Source organism: Anomaloglossus baeobatrachus, chromosome 1 (genome assembly GCF_048569485.1).
Source record: "Anomaloglossus baeobatrachus isolate aAnoBae1 chromosome 1, aAnoBae1.hap1, whole genome shotgun sequence".
Taxonomy (NCBI): domain Eukaryota; kingdom Metazoa; phylum Chordata; class Amphibia; order Anura; family Aromobatidae; genus Anomaloglossus; species Anomaloglossus baeobatrachus.
In genome coordinates, this window is record NC_134353.1 from 56,875,993 (window position 1) to 56,897,017 (window position 21,025).

The 21,025-nt window shown below is 43.2% G+C and overlaps 1 protein-coding gene across 1 annotated transcript; it reads right to left on the reverse strand.

Moving 5' to 3' along the window:
• Window positions 1-467: 467 nt before the first annotated feature.
• On the reverse strand, window positions 468-20,466 carry SPON2 (spondin 2). The gene is made up of 5 exons (XM_075332700.1): window positions 20,251-20,466; window positions 12,747-12,970; window positions 6,601-6,792; window positions 6,027-6,201; window positions 468-1,031 (listed from the first exon to the last, which is right to left on the reverse strand). The coding sequence occupies exons 1-5, from the start codon at window positions 20,459-20,461 to the stop codon at window positions 853-855; spliced, it is 981 nt and encodes a 326-aa protein (XP_075188815.1). The 5' UTR covers window positions 20,462-20,466; the 3' UTR covers window positions 468-852.
• Between the last annotated feature and the right edge of the window lie 559 nt (window positions 20,467-21,025).

Below are 21,025 nucleotides of genomic sequence, written 5' to 3' on the forward strand. Positions count from 1 at the left end.
GTGCACGCAGCTACACGTGCAGAGAGCAGGGAGCAGCGCACACCACTTAGCGCTGGCTCCCTGCTCTCCTAGTTACAGCACACATTGGGTTAATTACCCGATGTGTGCTGTAGCTACATGTGCACAGAGCAGGAGCCGGCACTGACAATGTGAGAGTGAGAGCGGCGGAGGCTGGTAACGAAGGTAAATATCGGGTAACCAAGGACAGGGCTTCTTGGTTACCCGATGTTTACATTGGTTACCAGCCTCCGCAGAAGCCGGCTCCTGCTGCCTGCACATTTAGTTGTTGCTGTCTCGCTGTCACACACACACAGCGATCTGTGCTTCACAGCAGGACAGCAACAACTAAAAAATGGCCCAGGACATTCAGCAACAACCAACGACCTCACAGCAGGGGCCAGGTTGTTGCTGGATGTCACACACAGCAACATCGCTAGCAACGTCACAAAAGTTGTTCGTTAGCAGCGATGTTGCTAGCGATGTTGCTAGCGATGTTGCTTAGTGTGACGGGGCCTTAAGATCATTGGCCAACGTCTTATTTATCTCCAAGGCTGTAGTGAAAGAATCTGGTTATATACATGAGTGTAGCTATAAAGGGTGCACTAATACCAGTCACACCCACCTGAAGAGCCCACAGGGGTCTCTGCCACACTACTGCATGAATGGCTCATGGAAGATGAGGGCTTTTTTTTTTTACAGATTTTGCATTGGGGCCTAGAAATTGAAATTCTGCCTCTGATTCCAGACAGTATATAACCATCACATAATACGTTTGTATAATCTTAGATATCATTTACAACTAAGGCATTGATGTTATTCCTAAAAATAAGTTACTGCCCCCTTCATGGTGCCTTATACACAGTTCTCAGGTTCACATTCTTTGTCGTCGGTGAGGAATGGGCATGCTGTCCCATTGTTGGCTGCTTTCATTCGGATGTAGCGGGTTCGACTTTTCACTCCCTTCGTTCCGCACCTGCCTTTACAGAGACCCCAGGAAGACCACAAGGAGACCTCGCAATCCAAAGGCGTTTCTAAAAGAAAGAGTTAAACATAAAAATTACTTTAACTGTTCAGGGTAGCACATTCCAGAAAACTGGTGCAACACAGAGAAAGTTGTGAATACGGAAATTAAAAGTTCACATAATGGTGTATATTAGTCTTAGATCGTATGTGAAGTGGTAGACAGAGATGAGGGAGCAGATGTAATGTAGTACAACAATGGGAAGAGCTTTGCGGGGGACATTTATGTTGTATTTTATAGTAGATGGGAATCCAGTGCAGTGACTGGCACAGGGTGGAGGCATCAGGATAGTGACTGGACAAAAATATGAGCCTGAATTCAGGATAGATTAGTGAGGAGAGAGGCCATAATGAATGATGAGTTCCGATCCTTTTCACAGACCGATAATAAAAATAATGAGTGCTTTTAAAAAAAAAAAAATGGTAGTGCATTCCGGAAAACTGGTGCAGCACAGGGAAAGGTTTGAATATGGAAATGGACAGTTCCCATAATGGCATATCTTAAGGCTACTTTACACGCTGCGATATCGGTCCCGATATCGCTAGCGTGGGTACCCGCCCCCATCTGTTGTGCGACATGGGCAAATCGCTGCCCGTGCCACACAACATCGCGCAGACCTGTCACACATACATACCTGCCCGGCGACGTCGCTGTGACCGGCGAACCGCCTCCTTTCTAAGGGGGCGGTCCGTGCGGCGTCACAGCGACGTCACTGAGCGGCCGCCCAATAGAAGCGGAGGGGCGGAGATGAGTGGCCGGAACATCCCGCCCACCTCCTTCCTTCCTCATAGCGGCCGGGAGGCAGGTAAGGAGAGGTTCCTCGTTCCTGCGGCGTCACACATAGCGATGTGTGCTGCCACAGGAGCGACGAACTACATCGTTACTGCTGCAGTAACGATAATCGAGAATGGACGTTTTTGCAACGATGCAAAATCGCTCATCGGTGTCACACGCAGCAACATCGCTAATGCGGCCGGATGTGCGTCACAAATTCCATGACCCCAACGACTCCGCATTAGCGATGTCGCAGCGTGTAAAGCCCCCTTTAGTCTTAGTAAGTGAGGTGGTAGACAGAGATGAGGGAGGAGATGTAATATAGTGCAATAATGGGGAGAGCTTTCCGGGGGACATTTATGTTGTATTTTATACTAGATAGGGAACTTGTGCAGTGACTGGCACAGAGTGGAGGCATCAGGATGGTGACTGGACAAAAATATGAGCCTGAATTCAGGATAGATTAGTGAGGGGAGAGGCCATGATGAATGATGAGTTACGATCTTTTTCACAGACTGATAATCAGTGCTCATAAAAAAAGGGTAGTGCATTCCGGAAAACTGGTGCAGCACAGGGAAAGTTTTGAATGCGTAAATGGAAAGTTCCCATAATGGCATACTGTATGTTGGTCTTAGATCATAGGTATGGTGGGAGGGAGGAGATGTAATGTAGTGCAACAATGGGGACAGTTTTGCCGGGGACATTTATGTTGTATTTTATAGTAGATGGGAAACCAGTGCAGTGACTGACACAGGGTGGAGGCATCAGGATAGATTAGTGAACAGAGAGACCAATAAGGGATGAGTTAAGATCCCTTTCACAGGCGGATAATCAAAATAATGAGCACTCATAAAAACAGTCTTCCTGATCAATTGCCTGCATAAACATGCCTCACGTCAACAAACTATTGTAAGAAAGGGAGGAAAAATCGGAAACACAAAGACGAAAACTAAGGTCAATAAGCACACATCTACTTGTTATATCATTGATTGGCGCTTGTATGTAAACCCACCATTACTGTAATCAAGACGAGAATTAATTAGAAGTAACAATAAGGACCTGATTCACCAGATTAGCATTACCAGTGAAAGTAATATGTACCAAATTCACTAATAGGCATGCATATTTTACAAATGTGCGCCACCACCAAAAGTGTTATTCTGGCTGATGAACTTGATGTCTAAGCTTCGCCATGTCCCATACTGCACCAGATCCTCCTATTTTGGTGGAACTGGCTATGACTCACAAAAAAAAATTGCAATTTTGAGTTTCGAAAAAAAAAAATATATATTGCAAAAGCTATTGTGCTATCTTGCGTTTGCTTTCTAGTGCATGAAGAATTTCAAATCTCTGTATTATTCACAAACTACTACTCTTATCTTCTTCACTGCTACAAGTGTATATTACACTATTGTCTGGACCATTTATCGAATGATTTAGGGCTTTCTCATTGTATCTCTATGATATTGTTGAGCTATGAGCTCTAAAATTCTATCACTATCTTAACTCATGTTAAAATGGCTGCAGAATTCCCTGTCTGCTTTTTGCAAAACACTATGGGGAAACTTGCATGGTAGGATGGTAGGTCATGTGACCATTCTCTGACCAATGCAATCTTTTGGAAGGTGTAAAATGGTGGAGCGCAATTTTTTGCCAATTTGCATAGGTCGAATTGCAAATTGTTCAAATTAGCAGGGACCAAATGTGGCACTAATTTCATTTGATCCTCTCTATTTTTTGTATATATGTTACCAATGCAGCATTGACTACACGAGTTAGTTCTCTGCATCGAGAACCAGGACCCTCCGTAGCTATGTCAAATTCATGTCATCCAGCCACACAGGACCGTAATGTTTATTGATGATATGCAAGAATCTTAAAACCTAAATCATATTTGCACATACTTCATTTTCAATCAATTTGATCACATTCAACCTCTAGTTGGCGTCTTTGGCTTGGCAATATGAGGAATTCTCATAATTTCGTCTGGATGGACCAGTTGCGTATCTCTATTTATTAAATTTATTTTTTTTTGCAGTGTATGACACTTTTTACATTGGTTTTGTCATAAGAACTTTATATGGTGAGGAATCCTTAAAGCAGAGGTCCTCAACCTTTGATACCATGAGAGCAACATTCAGCTCTGAGAGAGTGTCGCAAGCCACATCCATCTCAGAGAGAGAGTTGCGAGCCACATCCATCTCAGAGAGAGAGTTGCGAGCCATATCCATCTCAGAGGGAGAGTTGCGAGCCACATCCATCTCAGAGAGAGAGTTGCGAGCCATATCTAGCTCTGAGAGAGAGTCACAAGACTCATCCCGCTCAAGGAGAGTGTCGCAAGCCACATCCAACTCAGAAATAGTGTCACAAGCTGTATTCAGCTCAGAGAGAGTATCGCGACCACATCCAAGCTCAGAGATTGTGTCACAAGTCACATCCAGGTCAGTGAGAGTGTCGCAAGCCGTATCCAGCTCAAAGAGTGTCGCAAGCTGTATCCAGCTTACAGAGAGTGTTGCGAGCCACATCCAGCTCAAACTGGGTATCACAAGTCATATGCAGGTCAATGAGAGTGTTGCAAACCACATCCAGCTCAGAATGTGTCGCGAGCCACATTCAGCCCAGAGAGAGTGTTGTGAGCCACATCTAGCTCCTGCCCCCCTAACAGTAGTTACCCCTAATGCCTCCATTATCAGTATAAGGACAGCAAATGATTTTCTACCGAAATTACAACAAAGCAGTATACCAAGATCCAGGGGTTCCTACTTAACCCACTTTCAGATCTGCTCTTCTGTACGGGGCTAATCACAAAAGTTACCATCTGGAGACGTGCTCTTCATAGCTTTTTGCTAGCATTGGTGCTAATACAACAAGCTGGTAGACAGCTGTGAGCCGCACATGACAGTTTTGCGTGCCACATGTGGCTCCCGAGCCACAGCTTGGGGACCCCTGCCTTACAGTATGTTCCTCAAAGCCTATGCTGGGTGTGTGTAGTCATCTATTCCTTCATTACCATTGCTACTCTTTGTCAACCTCTTACAGAAAAGGCACAGACAATGACTGTCACAGGGTATGAAATGACAGAAAATGGGCTCCTAGGCTGGCCCTCAGACTTTGAATCCTGCGCTATTCCTTATCTCAGAGGTAGGCTTGATGGTAGCCAGATCTGAGCCCCCAGCATGACCCTCACTCCTGTTTGAGCCCTAATCTTACCCCTCCTTTCCCCCACCTTTGGGGCAGGCCGGGAACACACTAACAAAACCCCACAGAAATGACACGAACAAGGGAGAACCAAAATTCAAACACAAAAGAGAGACAGTATGTGTACAGGGGAATAAAAGAAAAAGGAAGGAAGTAAATGCACAATAGGGAAACTTCCATACCACTCAAAATCGCAACTACAAATCACCACGAACTGGATCACCACAAAGACTGGAATGACTGGAGCTAAGTTGAAGCTATAATCGGCACTGAATCGTAAGATCCAGAATCTTATATAGGAAGGAGACGGCTGTGATTGATAATTTGCAACTTGAGCTCCTAGCCGAGTTCCCCAGGTCAGCAGGAATTAACTCCTGCAGGACTGAGGAATAGAGCACATGAAACAGCAGACGCCCGACTCTGGCTGAACATCTAGGAGACATCAGGTTGCTGGTCAGGCTGTGACCTGAACACCACATGATTATGACTTTGGCTCTTAGTTGACACTGGGGTGTCAGCCCATGGGCAAGCTAGAAGCAAGATGGACTCTTCCTCATCTTCAGCGAGGAGAAGCCTATTCTCACTTTTTGTTGTGGCTTTTTTTTTCCGAGAAAGGATTGTTGGAGGAACTTCTCCTTTTGGAGAGGACGTGAGATAGATTACCTTTTTTCTGTACCCACTACACTTTTTGCACTTGGGTAAAGAAAGTTAAGATCTTGAACTTTCAAAATAAATAGTAGATTTGGTGTGAATAAACTCTCAGGATCTGTTCCAGCGCTCACATCAATAATTTGTGGTCGCTGGACCTGGACTGTCTCCTACCTGTCATCATGCATGGATCTTCTTTAGATTATCTGGCCTGGCACAAGAGCAACATGCTATAACAATGATGTCCTGCCAAGCCGACTGATCGAACGTAGAGTCACCGATGCCGGCAGTTAAAGGGACCGATCCTGCAAATTGATTCACATCATCTCTAACCTCAAGGCTCTATTTCACGAAAGCTATGTAGATAGGATAAGAGGTGGCTTACCTGAGTAATTCTCCTCGATCTCATTCCCTCTAGTAGTCACATTTGATGCTATATCAAGGAACGATGTTATCTTGCCTTTGAGTTTTAGAAATGTCACTTTTGCAATTGAGGGCAAGTTCCTTAGCCGGGGATAAAAGAATGAGTTTGCCGGATGATTTGGCGAGGAAGAGGTAATCTGTCACAGGAGAGAAACATTATCACATTGGAAATTTCACTTCTGTAGGCAAAAGTTCGAATAGCTTTTACTAAATTCTTCTCCCAAGTTAAGGACGAAATGTTTGCACCACTGTGGCCTGTGAAACTATAGGGCAGGTGTTTCTATCCTCCCAGACATTAGCTAGATCTTCATCACTACCATAGAGCTGGCATTAAACTGTATAAGAATAAAGTGACTCTGCTCATTTATCCCAGTCTATACAGCAAAGCTCATAAGCAATCTGCAGAAAACAGGACGTGTCAGCCTATTGGGACTGCTCTAGTGTGAAAACTGCAACATTTCAAGAGTTTTTCATATACACACAAAACAATTAATAGGTCATTTTCTGAGGGTAAATTTCATCTATGGTGTACATACATCAGTCACGGTGCCCTGTGGGATGGTGGCAAAATTGGGTGAAGAGAATGTGAATCCACTGTCCGTTCCGGCATCGTAAGGGTGAAGATCTATTGATAAGCTCTTTTTCCAAGTCTTTCCATCACAGAGGTTTATACTATCGATTCCCACAAACCAGTCGGGACTTGGCACTATCCTTACCATAAAGGAAACCTGGGAATGCAGAAGATGAAACAGCAAATGAGGATTATAGTAGTTATATTGTTGTACAGAAGGGCAGTATTATAGTAGTTATATTCTTGTACATAGGGGGCAGTATTATAGTAGTTATATTCTTGTACATAGAAGCAGTATTATAGTAGTTATATTGTTGTACAGAAGGGCAGTATTATAGTAGTTATATTCTTGTACATAGGAGCAGTATTATAGTAGTTATATTCTTGTACATAGGAGCAGTATTATAGTAGTTATATTCTTGTACATAGGAGCAGTATTATAGTAGTTATATTCTTGTACATAGGAGCAGTATTATAGTAGTTATATTCCTGTACATAGGGGCAGTATTATAGTAATTATATTCTTGTACATAGGAGCAGTATTATAGTAGTTATATTCTTGTACATAGAGGGCAGTATTATAGTAGTTATATTCTTGTACATAGGGGGCAGTATTATAGTAGTTATATTCTTGTACATAGGAGCAGTATTATAGTAGTTATATTCTTGTACATAGGGGGCAGTATTATAGTAGTTATATTCTTGTACATAGGGAGCAGTATTATATTAGTTATATTCTTGTACATAGGGAGTAGTATTATAGTAGTTATATTCTTGTACATAGGGGGCAGTATTATAGTAGTTATATTCTTGTACATAGGGGGCAGTATTATAGTAGTTATATTCTTGTACATAGAAGCAGTATTATAGTAGTTATATTGTTGTACAGAAGGGCAGTATTATAGTAGTTATATTCTTGTACATAGGAGCAGTATTATAGTAGTTATATTCTTGTACATAGGAGCAGTATTATAGTAGTTATATTCTTGTACATAGGAGCAGTATTATAGTAGTTATATTCTTGTACATAGGAGCAGTATTATAGTAGTTATATTCCTGTACATAGGGGCAGTATTATAGTAATTATATTCTTGTACATAGGAGCAGTATTATAGTAGTTATATTCTTGTACATAGAGGGCAGTATTATAGTAGTTATATTCTTGTACATAGGGGGCAGTATTATAGTAGTTATATTCTTGTACATAGGAGCAGTATTATAGTAGTTATATTCTTGTACATAGGGGGCAGTATTATAGTAGTTATATTCTTGTACATAGGGAGCAGTATTATAGTAGTTATATTCTTGTACATAGGGAGTAGTATTATAGTAGTTATATTCTTGTACATAGGAGCAGTATTATAGTAGTTATATTCTTGTACATAGAGGCAGTATTATAGTAGTTATATTCTTGTACATAGGGAGCAGTATTATATTAGTTATATTCTTGTACATAGGGAGTAGTATTATAGTAGTTATATTCTTGTACATAGGGGGCAGTATTATAGTAGTTATATTCTTGTACATAGGGGGCAGTATTATAGTAGTTATATTCTTGTACATAGGGGCAGTATTATAGTAGTTATATTCTTGTACATAGGAGACTGTATTATAGTAGTTATATTCTTGTACATAGGGGGCAGTATTATAGTAGTTATATTCTTGTACATAGGGGGCAGTATTATAGTAGTTATATTCTTGTACATAGGAGCAGTATTATAGTAGTTATATTCTTGTACATAGGGGCAGTATTATAGTAGCTATATTCATGTACAGAGGGAGCAGTATTATAGTAGTTATATTCTTGTACATAGAGGCAGTATTATAGTAGTTATAGTCTTGTATATAGGGAGCAGTATTATGGTAGTTATATTCTTCTACATAGGGGCAGTATTATAGTAGTTATATTCATGTACAGAGGGAGCAGTATTATAGTAGTTATATTCTTGTACATAGGAGCAGTATTATAGTAGTTATATTCTTGTACATAGGACCAGTATTATAGTAGTTATATTCTTGTACATAGAGCCCTTATTATAGTATATACAGTATATTCTTGTCTATAGGGTCAGTATAACAATAGTTTAATTAATGTACATAGTGGGCAATAGTATAGCAATTTTATTATTTTCCGTATGGTCAGTATTTTATTAGTAGTTGCCAAAACAACTAGTGTTTTTTTCTGATTTCATTAGACCACTCACTAACACACTGCTTTCCGCTAAAACCATTTGCTCAGACAGATATCAAATCCAATCTTCTTCTCATAAAAAGTTAATGACTTCCCAGGATTTGACAATGAGCACAGGACAAAGCTTTTTAAGTCCTAATTTTTCCAAACCTTTACCATGAAATGTACAAATATTTACTAGACCATTGATTTTATCAACCAGACTTTGGATAGGTTGAGGACTATTCTTATTGAGATATTTGGATGTAGAAGTTGTAAGAGAGCTGGACAGCAGAAGACACACAGAAGTATCACCTTACAGTGTGAACGACAGAACATTGCCAACTTCTGGCCAAAATGAAGTAGTAGAAGAACACTAACTAGCGCCAAAAGAAGAACCCTAATCAGTGTCAGTAGATGAACTCTAAACAGCACCACTAGAAGAATCCTAACCAGCACCAGTAGAATAACCCCAACCAGCTTCAGTAGAAGAAATCTAACCAGCTTCAGTAGAAGAAACATAACCAGTTTCAGTAGAACTCTAAACAGCGCCAGTACAAGAACCCTTACCAGTGCCAGTAAAAAAAAACCTAACTAGCACCAGTAGAAGAAACCCCAACCAGCTTCAGTAGAAGAATCCTAACCACCTCCAGTAAAAGAACCCTAAGCAGCACCAGTAGAAGAACCCTAACCAGCGTCAGTAGCAGAACCCTAATCAGTGTCAGTAGAAGAACCCTAAACAGCACCACTAGAAAAACCCTAACCAGTGCCAGTAGAAGAACCCTTATCAGCGCCAGTGGAAGGACCCTAACCAGCACTAGTAGAAGGACCCTAACCAGTTCCAAAAGAAGAACACTAACCAGCACCAGTAGAAGGACCGTAACAAGCACCAGTAGAAGAATCCTAACCAGCTCCAGTAGAAAAACATTTAACCAGTGCCAGTCGAAGGACCCTAACAAGCACCAGAAGAAGAACCCTAACCAGTGTTACTAGAAGAAACCAAACCAGCTCCAGTAGAAGAATCCTAACCAGCTCCTGTAGAAGACCCTTAAGCAGTACCAGAAGAAGGACCCTAACTAGCACCAGTAGAAGGACCCTAACCAGCTTCAGTAGAAGAAACTTAACTAGCTTCAGTAGAAGAAACCTAACCAGCTTCAGTAGAAGAATCCTAACCACCTCCAGTAGAAGAACCCTAAGCAGCACCAGTAGAAGAACCCTAACCAGCGCCAGTAGCAGAACCCTAATCAGTGTCAGTAGAAGAACCCTAAACAGCACCACTAGAAAAACCCTAACCAGTGCCAGTAGAAGAACCCTTACCAGCGCCAGTGGAAGGACCCTAACCAGCACCAGTAGAAGGACCCTAACCAGTTTCAAAAGAAGAACACTAACCAGCACCAGTAGAAGGACTGTAACAAGCACCAGTAGAAGAATCCTAACCAGCTCCAGTAGAAAAACCTTTAACCAGTGCCAGTCGAAGGACCCTAACAAGCACCAGAAGAAGAACCCTAACCAGTGTTAGTAGAAGAAACCAAACCAGCTCCAGTAGAAGAATCCTAACCAGCTCCTGTAGAAGAACCTTAAGCAGTACCAGAAGAAGGACCCTAACTAGCACCAGTAGAAGGACCCTAACCAGCTTCAGTAGAAGAATCCTAACCACCTCCAGCAGAAGAACCCTAAGCAGCACCAGAAGAAGAACCCTAACCAGCGCCAGTAGCAGAACCCCGTATCAGTGTCAGTAGAAGAACCCTAAACAGCACCACTAGAAAAACCCTAACCAGTGCCAGTAGAAGAACCCTTACCAGCGCCAGTGGAAGGAACCTAACCAGCACCAGTAGAAGGACCCTAACCAGTTCCAAAAGAAGAACACTAACCAGCACCAGTAGAAGGACCGTAACAAGCACCAGTAGAAGAATCCTAACCAGCTCCAGTAGAAAAACCTTTAACCAGTGCCAGTCGAAGGACCCTAACCAGTTCCAAAAGAAGAACACTAACCATTACCAGTAGAAGGACTGTAAGAAGCACTAGTAGAAGAATCCTAACCAGCTCCAGTAGAAGAACCTTTAACCAGTGCCAGTCGAAGGACCCTATCAAGCACCAGAAGAAGAACCCTAACCAGTGTTAGTAGAAGAAACCAAACCAGCTCCAGTAAAAGAATCCTAACCAGCTCCTGTAGAAGAATTTTAAGCAGTACCAGAAGAAGGATCCTAACTAGCACCAGTAGAAGGACTCTAACCAGCTTCAGTAGAAGAACACTAACCAGAGCCAGTAGAAGGACCGTAACTAGCACCAGTAGAAATTCCCTAACCAGCTCCAGTAGAAGAACCTTAACCAATGCCATTTGAAGGACCCTATCCAGTGCCAGTAGAAGAACCCTAGCCAGCGCCAGTTGAAGAACCCTAATCAGCGACAGTAGAAGAAACCTAACCAGCGCCAGTAGAAGAGCCCTAACCAACACCAGTAGAAGAACGCTAACCAGCGCCAGTGGAAAAGTCGGTGACACTGGTAGCCTCTGACAAAAGGACTGGCAATAGAATATTACTATGCACATTTTATTCAAATCTCCAGTGATTGTACGCAACTAATCAGTCAATTGGAACTGTAAAACTTGCCAAATGTGATTTGATTTGCTCACTTTGAATTTCTGTACCACCTTTCGTTTATCCATTATTTTCCCATCTCCTTTTTCCCATAAAATAAAAATAACCTGTTGCGAGCCACCACTGAGTCGCCTCTATTGCATCGTTGCATTCCGCAAAACGTATTACAAAGATGTGCTGAGAGGATGATGAAGCAGAAATGTGACTGAAGTATGTGCTCTCAGGATGGGATGTTGGTGATGAGAGCATTGATTTACGATCCTTATGCAATGTTGTATTTGTTGCTAGGCAGTATGGAGACTTTTGCGTGTTGAGTTTTTGGGGTGATGCCAGTGTGCTGGAATAGCTTCTACATGTATATACCATTAGAATAAAAGGTTGCAAAATATTTACCAAAATTAAATAGGAATATTAGGCATTGTAAGACCTTACTCCAAATAAAGATAATAGGAAGGTGGCAGAAAATATGGCCACATGGGGGCAAAAGACAAGCCAACATGGGGAGACGGATTAAAGGGGGTGTCACACAGTATGTTGCTCTAAACACGCCAAGTTTCATGGCGGCATCAGATGCTATTCGGACTACAGACTCTGACACTCCTCACTATACTTTCTCTGGTGCTTTTGAGTTGCACAGGCAGGCTCAGGCGTCAACCAGCTGTGTGCTCATTAGTGATCACACTAATTAACTAACTTAACTAGTTACCTTTTGGATCACATGTTGCAGTGACCAATCACAGATACTCCCCACCCTTTTAAGATGGAGGAATTTCTCTTCCCATGCCGACTATAGCTTTCTGCTACACCAGTTGCTTGGTGTGCTGTGGAATTCCTCCAGATGTCTGGTTGTTTCCTCCCTGTTCTTGGTTTTCCTCCTTATCACTTGTCTGGTGTGATAGAGTTTTGGTTTTCCCTGTTTGTCTATCAGTGTTGATGTTTAGATGCTCCTACCCTACTCTCCCCCCCAGGGTAGGGAGGGATGGGGTTCTAGATCAGGGCTGGTCAGGCGGTCCAGACATCGTCACCATCAGACGTATCCCTGGGATTAGGGACAGCTAGAGCTCCTTAGCCTGAGGGCCAGTTTAGGAGCCCTGATCCCTATCACAGTGAGGGGTATTACGCAGCTGCACTGGGGCAGATTCTAGATCCTCTTGTGGTTGTATTATATGCAAATTAAATGGCCATAAAGGGGGGGGGACAAAACTTCAGTAGATAAAGATATCAGGGACACATTGGGGGAAAATGACAAGGCCACATTGTGAGACCGGTAACATACAAAAGAGGGGGGTGAATAGATATAGATGGTTATTTAGAAAAATAGGATTCGTAACCTCTGATACTTACATACGGGTGTCTCGAATGTGTCTCCAGCTCAGTTGAAGACTGGCCCGTCCCGCTGGAGATGGACGGAGATGAGAAAATACCGTGGACGCTTTGGATTTTCTCCCCAGCTGCCTCTATCTCTTTCATTAGGGCCCAGGCTTCTCCTTTTTCTGCGAAGTCACGCACTCCATTGCTGGCATGGTCATGTCTTTTCCACATGTGGTAGTCAGAGCTATGACTCACTCCTGTTGGACAGAGAAATCTAGTGTCATCATCTCATAGTTCTGGATTGTCTCAAACTGGACTGTTAGTACAGCACATCACATTCTCCAGAACATGTGCGAAACTATTCAACTTCTTCGGGGCAACAAAGGACAATAGTTATGACTTAAGGCTGGATTCAGACCACATGTATCCTCGGAAAACGGGATAGGAAGAAGGAAACTTCTGACCTTAGAGGAACCTGGCATATTCAAAATGGTATCTGCCCCGAAGGTGCAATCTAAAGGAGGAGCTGTTAAGATTGATAGATATACTGAGGAAAAAGCTTCAGTAAAACTTGTATTTTATAAACTCCTGGTGTTTGTATGGATAGCCAAGTGGGTGGTATTACTAGTGATTGACAATCTTCTCTTTATAACTGGATATGCAGAGATACAAAAGATGCAATAAGTATTGAACACGTGATCAATTTTCTAAGTAAATATATTTGTAAAGGTGCTATTGACAGGAATTTGTTACCAGAAGTCCATACATTTAGTGATGTGTAATAATGAGAAATGACACATGGAAAAAGTATTGAACACCCTTACCAAAATTTATTTAATACTTCTTACAAAAGCTTTGGCTGGTGATGAAGTTTCAGGATGCCTCCAGTATAGAGAAAATAGTGGCATGCATTACTCTGGTGTGACTTTGGCCCATTCTTCCACACAAACACTCAAATCCTGAAGGTCATGTAGGCTCCTTCTATGAACTCTGAGCTTTTGTTCCTTCTATAAATTTTCTACTGGATTTTAAGTTCGGTGATTGGCTCGGCGATTCTAGCAGCGTTATTTTCTTTCTCTGAAACCAATTAAGAGTTTTCTTGGCTGTGTGTTTGGGGTCATTGTCTTGTTGAAATGTCGACCCTCATTTCATCAACCTGGTAGAAGGCAGCAGATTTTTATCAAGAATGTCTTGGTACATTTGTTCATTAATCCTTCCTTCAATCATATGAAGTTTGCCAATGCATTATGCTGAAAAACAGCCCCACACTATGATGTTCCCACCTTCAAACATCACTGTTGCTTGAATTTTGGGGATGAGTTACCTTTTGGCCTCCAAACATGATGTGTATTATGGCATCCAAAGAGTTCAATTTTGGAGTCATCTGACCAGGCTATATTCTCCCAGTATTTCACTGGATTGTCTAAATATTGTTGAGCAAATTTTAAGGGTGCTTGAACCTGCTTTTTGGTCAGAATGAAGTCTTGCGTGGTGAACGTACAAACAGGACATTGAGGGGGAGTACATTATTTATTATTTTGCTTTGAAACAATTGTATCTGTTGATTCCAGGTCTTTATGTTGCTCTCCACAGGTGGTTATTGGCTCTTGGACAACTCCTCTAATAATTCTTTACTCTCCTCTGTCTGAAATCTTGCAGGGAACATCTGGTATATGGTGAAATGATGTTCTTTCTTTTCACATCCGAATTATGACCCCAACAATGCTCACTGACTGGATCACTTGAAATTCTTCTGTAATCAATGCCATCAGTACGTTTTACAATAATAAAGTTGTAAAGTTTTTGAGACAGCTCACTGGTTTTACCCTTCATGAGATGTTTCTTGTGTGGACCTTGGTAATGAGACACCTTTTCATGGCTTTTTGCACCTTTCTCTCTTCAAGTGTTGAACCTTTTTTTTTTTCCTGTATCTTTTCTCATTATTACACAAAATTTAATTTAAGGACATCTATGGTTTAATTTTGTGGTCTGTGTGGCTTGGATGTGTTGTTACCAACATCTAGTGAGAAATTAAAGCCAATAGCACTTTTAGAGATAAAGTTACTTTGAAAATAGTGTTCAATACTTATTTCACTGGCAGTGGCTGTCAATCACTGAGTATGATCACCCACTGAATTCCTATACATACAAACACCAGGATGTCCGCGAGTATAATACAAGTTATACTGAATCTTTTCCCATAAACCTATACATTATTCTGCTCATATTCTCCTCTGTACCATGCTCTCCACAGATCAGACTACAAGTATGATGTGACAGGTTCCCTTTAAAGAGGAACCTGACATCTGACATATTTTGCCGGTATGTTTTACTCTCAAAGGCTATCAAGGGACCTTGCTGATTGGGTGACTAGTCCAAGAATCCAGACCCTAGCGGTTTTTCCCACTTTTCTCCCCTTGAATGACAGATTTCTCCCTATGCACAGACATACGGGGCGACCTGTCACTCAAAAGGAACAGGGAGAGGAGAAACCGCCAATGACTCACCTCTTGGACTAGTCACCCAAGCAGGCTGGTCCCTGGCCGGATTTTAAATGTATACTTCTCTGAAACACCACAGCATTTTAGTAAAATAAATCTGTCTGGAATGATAGTGTCCATATGAGTTGGCAGGTTCTCTTTAACTCGGACACAATACCATAGTCGTAAGCGGGTTTTACACACTGCGATCTTGCTAGCGAGATCGCAAGCAATTGTACTCGCCCCTGTCGGTTGTGCGCCCGTGGCGCACAACCTCGCTTGACCCCGTCACACAGACTTACCTGTCCTGCGACGTCGCTCTGGCCGGGGAACCACCTCCTTTCCAAGTGGGCGGTTCGTGCGGCGTCACAGCGACGTCACACGGCAGGCGTCCAATAGAAGCGGAGGGGCGGAGATGAGCGGGACGTAACATCCCGCCCACCTCCTTCCTTCCGCATTTCCGGTGGAGACAGGTAAGGAGATGTTCGTCGCTCCTGCAGTGTCACACACAGCGATGTGTGCTGCCGCAGGAACGAGGAACAACATCGCTAACATGCAGAAAACGTTTTTTTGTTTCTGGACGACCTCTCCGCGGCAAACGATTTTGACCGCTTTTGCGATCGTTTAAGGTCGCTCGTAGTTGTCACACACTGCGATATCGTTAATGATGCCGGATGTGCGTCACAAACACCGTGACCCCGACGATAATTCATTAACGATATCGCAGCGGGTAAAGCCCCCTTTACACTATTGTGTCCAGCTACAAGGATGCAAATGCAGCAGAGCTATAGTGACAGATGTAGCAGAGCTATACTGATAGAGCTGTAACAGAGCTATACTGATATAGAGATGTAGCAGAGCTGTACTGATAGAGCTGTAGCAGAGCTATACTGATATAGAGATGTAGCAGAGCTGTACTGATAGAGCTGTAGCAGAGCGATACTAATATAGAGATGTAACAGAGCTATGCAAATAGAGATGTAGCAGAGCTATACTGATATAGAGATGTAGCAGAGCTATACTGATATAGCGATGTAGCAGAGCTATACTGATATAGAGATGTAGCAGAGCTATACTGAGAGATGTAGCATAGTTATACACTGATATAGAGATGTAGCAAAGCTATACTGATAGAGATGTAGCAGAACCTTGCTTATAGAGATGTAGCAGAGCTATACTGATAGAGATGTAGCAGAGCTATACTGATAGAGATGTAGCAGAGCTATACTGATGGAGATGTAGCAGAACTATACTGATGGAGATGTAGCAGAGCTATGCTGATGGAGATGTAGCAGAGCTATACTGATGGAGATGTAGCAGAGCTATGCTGATGGAGATGTAGCAGAGCTATAGTAACAGATGTAGCAGAGCTATAGTAACAGATGTAGCAGAGCTATACTGATAGAGACATAGCAGAGCTATACTGATAGAGATGTAGCAGAGCTATACTGATAGAGATGTAGCAGAGCTATACTGATAGAGATGTAGCAAGGCTATACTGATAGAGATGCAGCAGAGCTATACTGATTGAGATGTAGCAGAGCTATAGTTACAGATGTAGCAAAACTATAGTAACAGATGTAGCAGAGCTATAGTAAGAGATGTAGCAGAGCTATTTTGATACAGAGATGTAGCAGAGCTGTACTGATAAAACTGTAGCAGATCTATACTGATTATAGAAATGTAGTAGAGCTATACAGGTATAGAGAAGTTACAGAATAGAGCTTTACGCAGGGATGTCAAACTTAAGGTCTTGGCCATCACATCATTTTATGTGGCCCACGAGTGCTTTTCTATACTGTCCATAGTGACCGGCAACAAAAAGCATCGTCTGTGATTTTTTTTTTTCCATTTTCTGCCAGTTTGCATTGTGCGTGCCCTGAATAGGCTGCCATATGCACTACAAACAGTAGATGCCAGCATGTTTGGGCTCCTGGTAGGTGTGACGTCATTTCTGTCACGTGTTGTCGGCGTCACCTCGGGAATGCAGAACACCATTCGACGGAGCGGCTGGTGCTCAGGAGACATGGGACATGCCCTCATCTTCAGCCTTCATTCACTGCGTCAATGAGAAGCTGCAGGTGAAAAAGGGCAAAGTGTGGTGGGATATGGGGGGTCTGTACTGCTGTGGGTATGCCTGTGGTGGGCTGTAGGGGTACTATTGCTGGAGAATATGCCTGGGGTTGGATTTGGTGGGTCTATAATGTAGGAAGATGCCTTGGGTGGGATTTGAGGGGTCTATAATGTGGGGGGATGCCTGTGGTGGGTTTTGGGGGTATACAATCCTGGCTGGATGCCTGAGGTAGGATTTGAGGTACACAATGCTGACAGGAATCCTGTGGTGGGATTTTGGGGGTATGCATTGCTGGGGGACGCCTGTGGTGGAATTTTGGGAGCCTATGATGCCTGTGGTGCAATTTCGGGTCTGTGCAATGTGGGGGGGCTGCTTTTGATGGGATTAATGAGGGGGTGCGATTCTGGGAGGATGCCTGTGGTGGGATTTAGGGTGTGTGTGTGTGGTGCCCCTGAGGCTTCAGTCGCCACAAGGTACTGCACTTGACTGACTTAAGGTGCAGTGCGCAACTCGAGCGTGCGGCAAGAACTGTGAGTAAAACACCTGGAGCCCGCAGAGAGTGTGTCCTCCTGTCATTCCTAGCACCGCCGCCCCGCGCCTCGGCGCCCGCCATTACTGCTCCCACATCATCCTCCCTGGGGCCCACTCCACCTGTGGGGAGCAGAATCACCTTTGCTGCTACTACCATCTGTCCCGGAGGACAGGGACAGCAGCGGCGGCTAATTCCCTGGCCGCATACCACAGGTGGTGTCACGAAATCCACCATCCTTATTCACCCTCTCCCTCCGTGTACACCTCGAGGTCATGAAACTGGGTAGGGCCACCCGTGACATCCCCCTGATCCGCACCGGCCCGATGACGAGTATTTTCCCCCGACCCCTTGGGGTGCTACATGTGCAATGTAGGGGGATGCTTTTGATTGGATTAATGGGTGGGGGGGGGTTTCTGGGAGGATGCATATGGTGGGATTTTGCTGTGTGTGCAATGCTGTAGATATGCCTGTGGTGGGATTTGCAGGGTGTACAATGCTGGTTTGCATGCAGTGGGATTCTGGGGGTTTATAAAGCTGAGAGATGCCTGTGGTGGGAATTTGGAGGTGTGTGATGCTGGGGGGACACACCTTTGTAGGATTTGTGGCTTGGGGAGGTTCAATGCTGGGGGGATGCCTGTGATGATAGGATTTTGGGAGTATATATTACAGTGCAGATGCCTGTGAAGGGATATGGGATGTGTGCCATGCTGCGGCGGAAGCATGTGGTGGGATTTACAACCCAGGGACAGCCCCCATAGCCCTACAACCAGAAACAGCTGTCTTACAGCCCTAATAGTAAGGAACATCTCTCTTATAGCCCTACAACCCAGGGATAGCTCTCATATAGCCCTACAACCCAGGATAGCTCTCATATAGCCCTACTACCCAGGGATAGCTCTCATATAGCCCTACAACCCAGGATAGCTCTCATATAGCCCTACAACCTAGGGATAGCTCTCATATAGCCCTACTACCCAGGGATAGCTCTCATATAGTCTTACTACCCAGTGATAGCTTTCATATAGCCCTACTACCCAGGGACAGCTCTCATATAGCCCTACTACCCAGGGACAGCTCTCTTATAGCCCTACTACCCAGGGACAGCTCTCTTATAGCCCTACTACCCAGGGATAGCTCTCATATAGCTCTACTACCCAGGGACAGCTCTCATATAGCCCTACTACCCAGGGACAGCTCTGTTATAGCCCTACTACCCAGGGATAGCTCTCATATAGCTCTACTACCCAGGGACAGCTCTCATATAGCTCTACTACCCAGGGACAGCTCTCATATAGCTCTACTACCCAGGGACAGCTCTCTTATAGCCCTACTACCCAGGGATAGCTCTCATATAGCCCTACTACCCAGGGATAGCTCTCATATAGCCTTACTACCCAGTGATAGCTTTCATATAGCCCTACTACCCAGGGACAGCTCTCTTATAGCCAAACTACCCAGGGACAGCTCTCTTATAGCCCTACTACCCAGGGACAGCTCTCTTATAGCCCTACTACCTAGGGATAGCTCTCATATAGCCCTACTACCCAGGGATAGCTCTCATATAGCCTTACTACCCAGGGATAGCTCTCATATAGCCCTACTACCCAGGGACAGCTCTCATATAGCCCTACTACCCAGGGACAGCTCTCATATAGCCCTACAACTAAGGGATAGCTTTGTTATAGCCTTAGTACCCAGGGACAGCTCTCATATAGTCCCTGGTCAGTTTGTGCATTTCTGTCCATGTTCGTACCGTGTTACATGGAGAAGAACTGCATGAACCCTTTGATGGCAACCATAATGCTGATGTGGTCTTCAGTGAAAATAAGTTTGACACCCCTGCTGTACATCTATAGCAATGTAGCGTAGCTATGATTGAAAAGTAGCAGAGCTATATAGATGTAGAGATGCAGAGGATACTGATGTAATGAAGTAGCAGAGGAGCTATGTGAATTAAGAGATGTAGCAGAGCTATGTGGAGATATGCTTTTCAGAGGCAGAAGTGGAAGGGTTATGTATGTTTGATGTAGCAGAAGATAGTTGACAGGTGTAACAAAGCAGGATACTTTGACAGGTTAGCAGAGGGAGAAGAATACTTTTTCAGATGCATCATAGCTGAGTTTAGCATTTCTACTCCTTGTGATGCCAAATTGTGCTTCGTTTTGATGTAATTTCACCTTTGTCCCCTACACCTATAAATTAATTATGCAACTGCAAAATTGTAAATTATATACTCAGCTCTGCTACATTAAACATATATACTGAATATATATATATATATATATATATATATATATATATATACACACATATATGGTAAATTCTAAATTCAGCTCTGCTACATTAACATATACATACATACATATATACATAGTAAATTATAAATACATATATATATATATATATATATATATATATATATATATTCCATAGCATGCGATGTTCACTTACCCAACAATGACGACCACTGAGCGGGGGGCCTGTACAGGGGATATTGTTTAGGGAACGCCGTTTGGCTCCATTTTCCGGTGAATATTATGCTATACTTAGCAATCTCTTCTGCGGTGCAAATCTGATCTTCACTTAGGGGGAGACAGCTGCAATAACCCACAATCGATAACACGGTCAGGACAACTTTGTAGGCTTTGTATACCGGCATCATCTTTTCCACTCTCTGAGAAAAATAAAAGTTTAAGGAAAAAAAAATCTTTATCTATAGAGGGAAAACATCTGCAATTCATTTCACAGCAATCTGCCTGGAAACAGAAGGAGAGAGGACACATTCGCCTTCAGCATCTGCATTCAGTTCAGATTCCATAGAAATGTGGACAGATGTAGCAGAGCTGAGTGTGCGGATGCAGAAAAGATGGGTTGATGTGATTTTTGCACTCAGCTCTGCTACATTCTGCTTGAAAATGTCTGAAAAGTTTGAGCTTTTCATCTGCAGATGGGAAGTTGAGAAAGTTACTTACGAATCTTGTCCTGGAGAGACTGTGGCACCTGCGTTTGCTGGCAGCTAAACTCTTTTGGTGAGGGGAAAAGGAGGATCTGATCTATTTATGCCTCGAGAGGGTCCCCTTTGTCCAAAATGATTGTAACCTTAAGACCCTGCAGCGTTCAACAACCATTTACTTATTGGAAGAGCGTGTGTGCCAGTTGGTCCAAGTTTCTCCAATAAAAAGAAATCAGAGACCGCTGACTAAACAAATTAGGTTTTGCAAAAGTC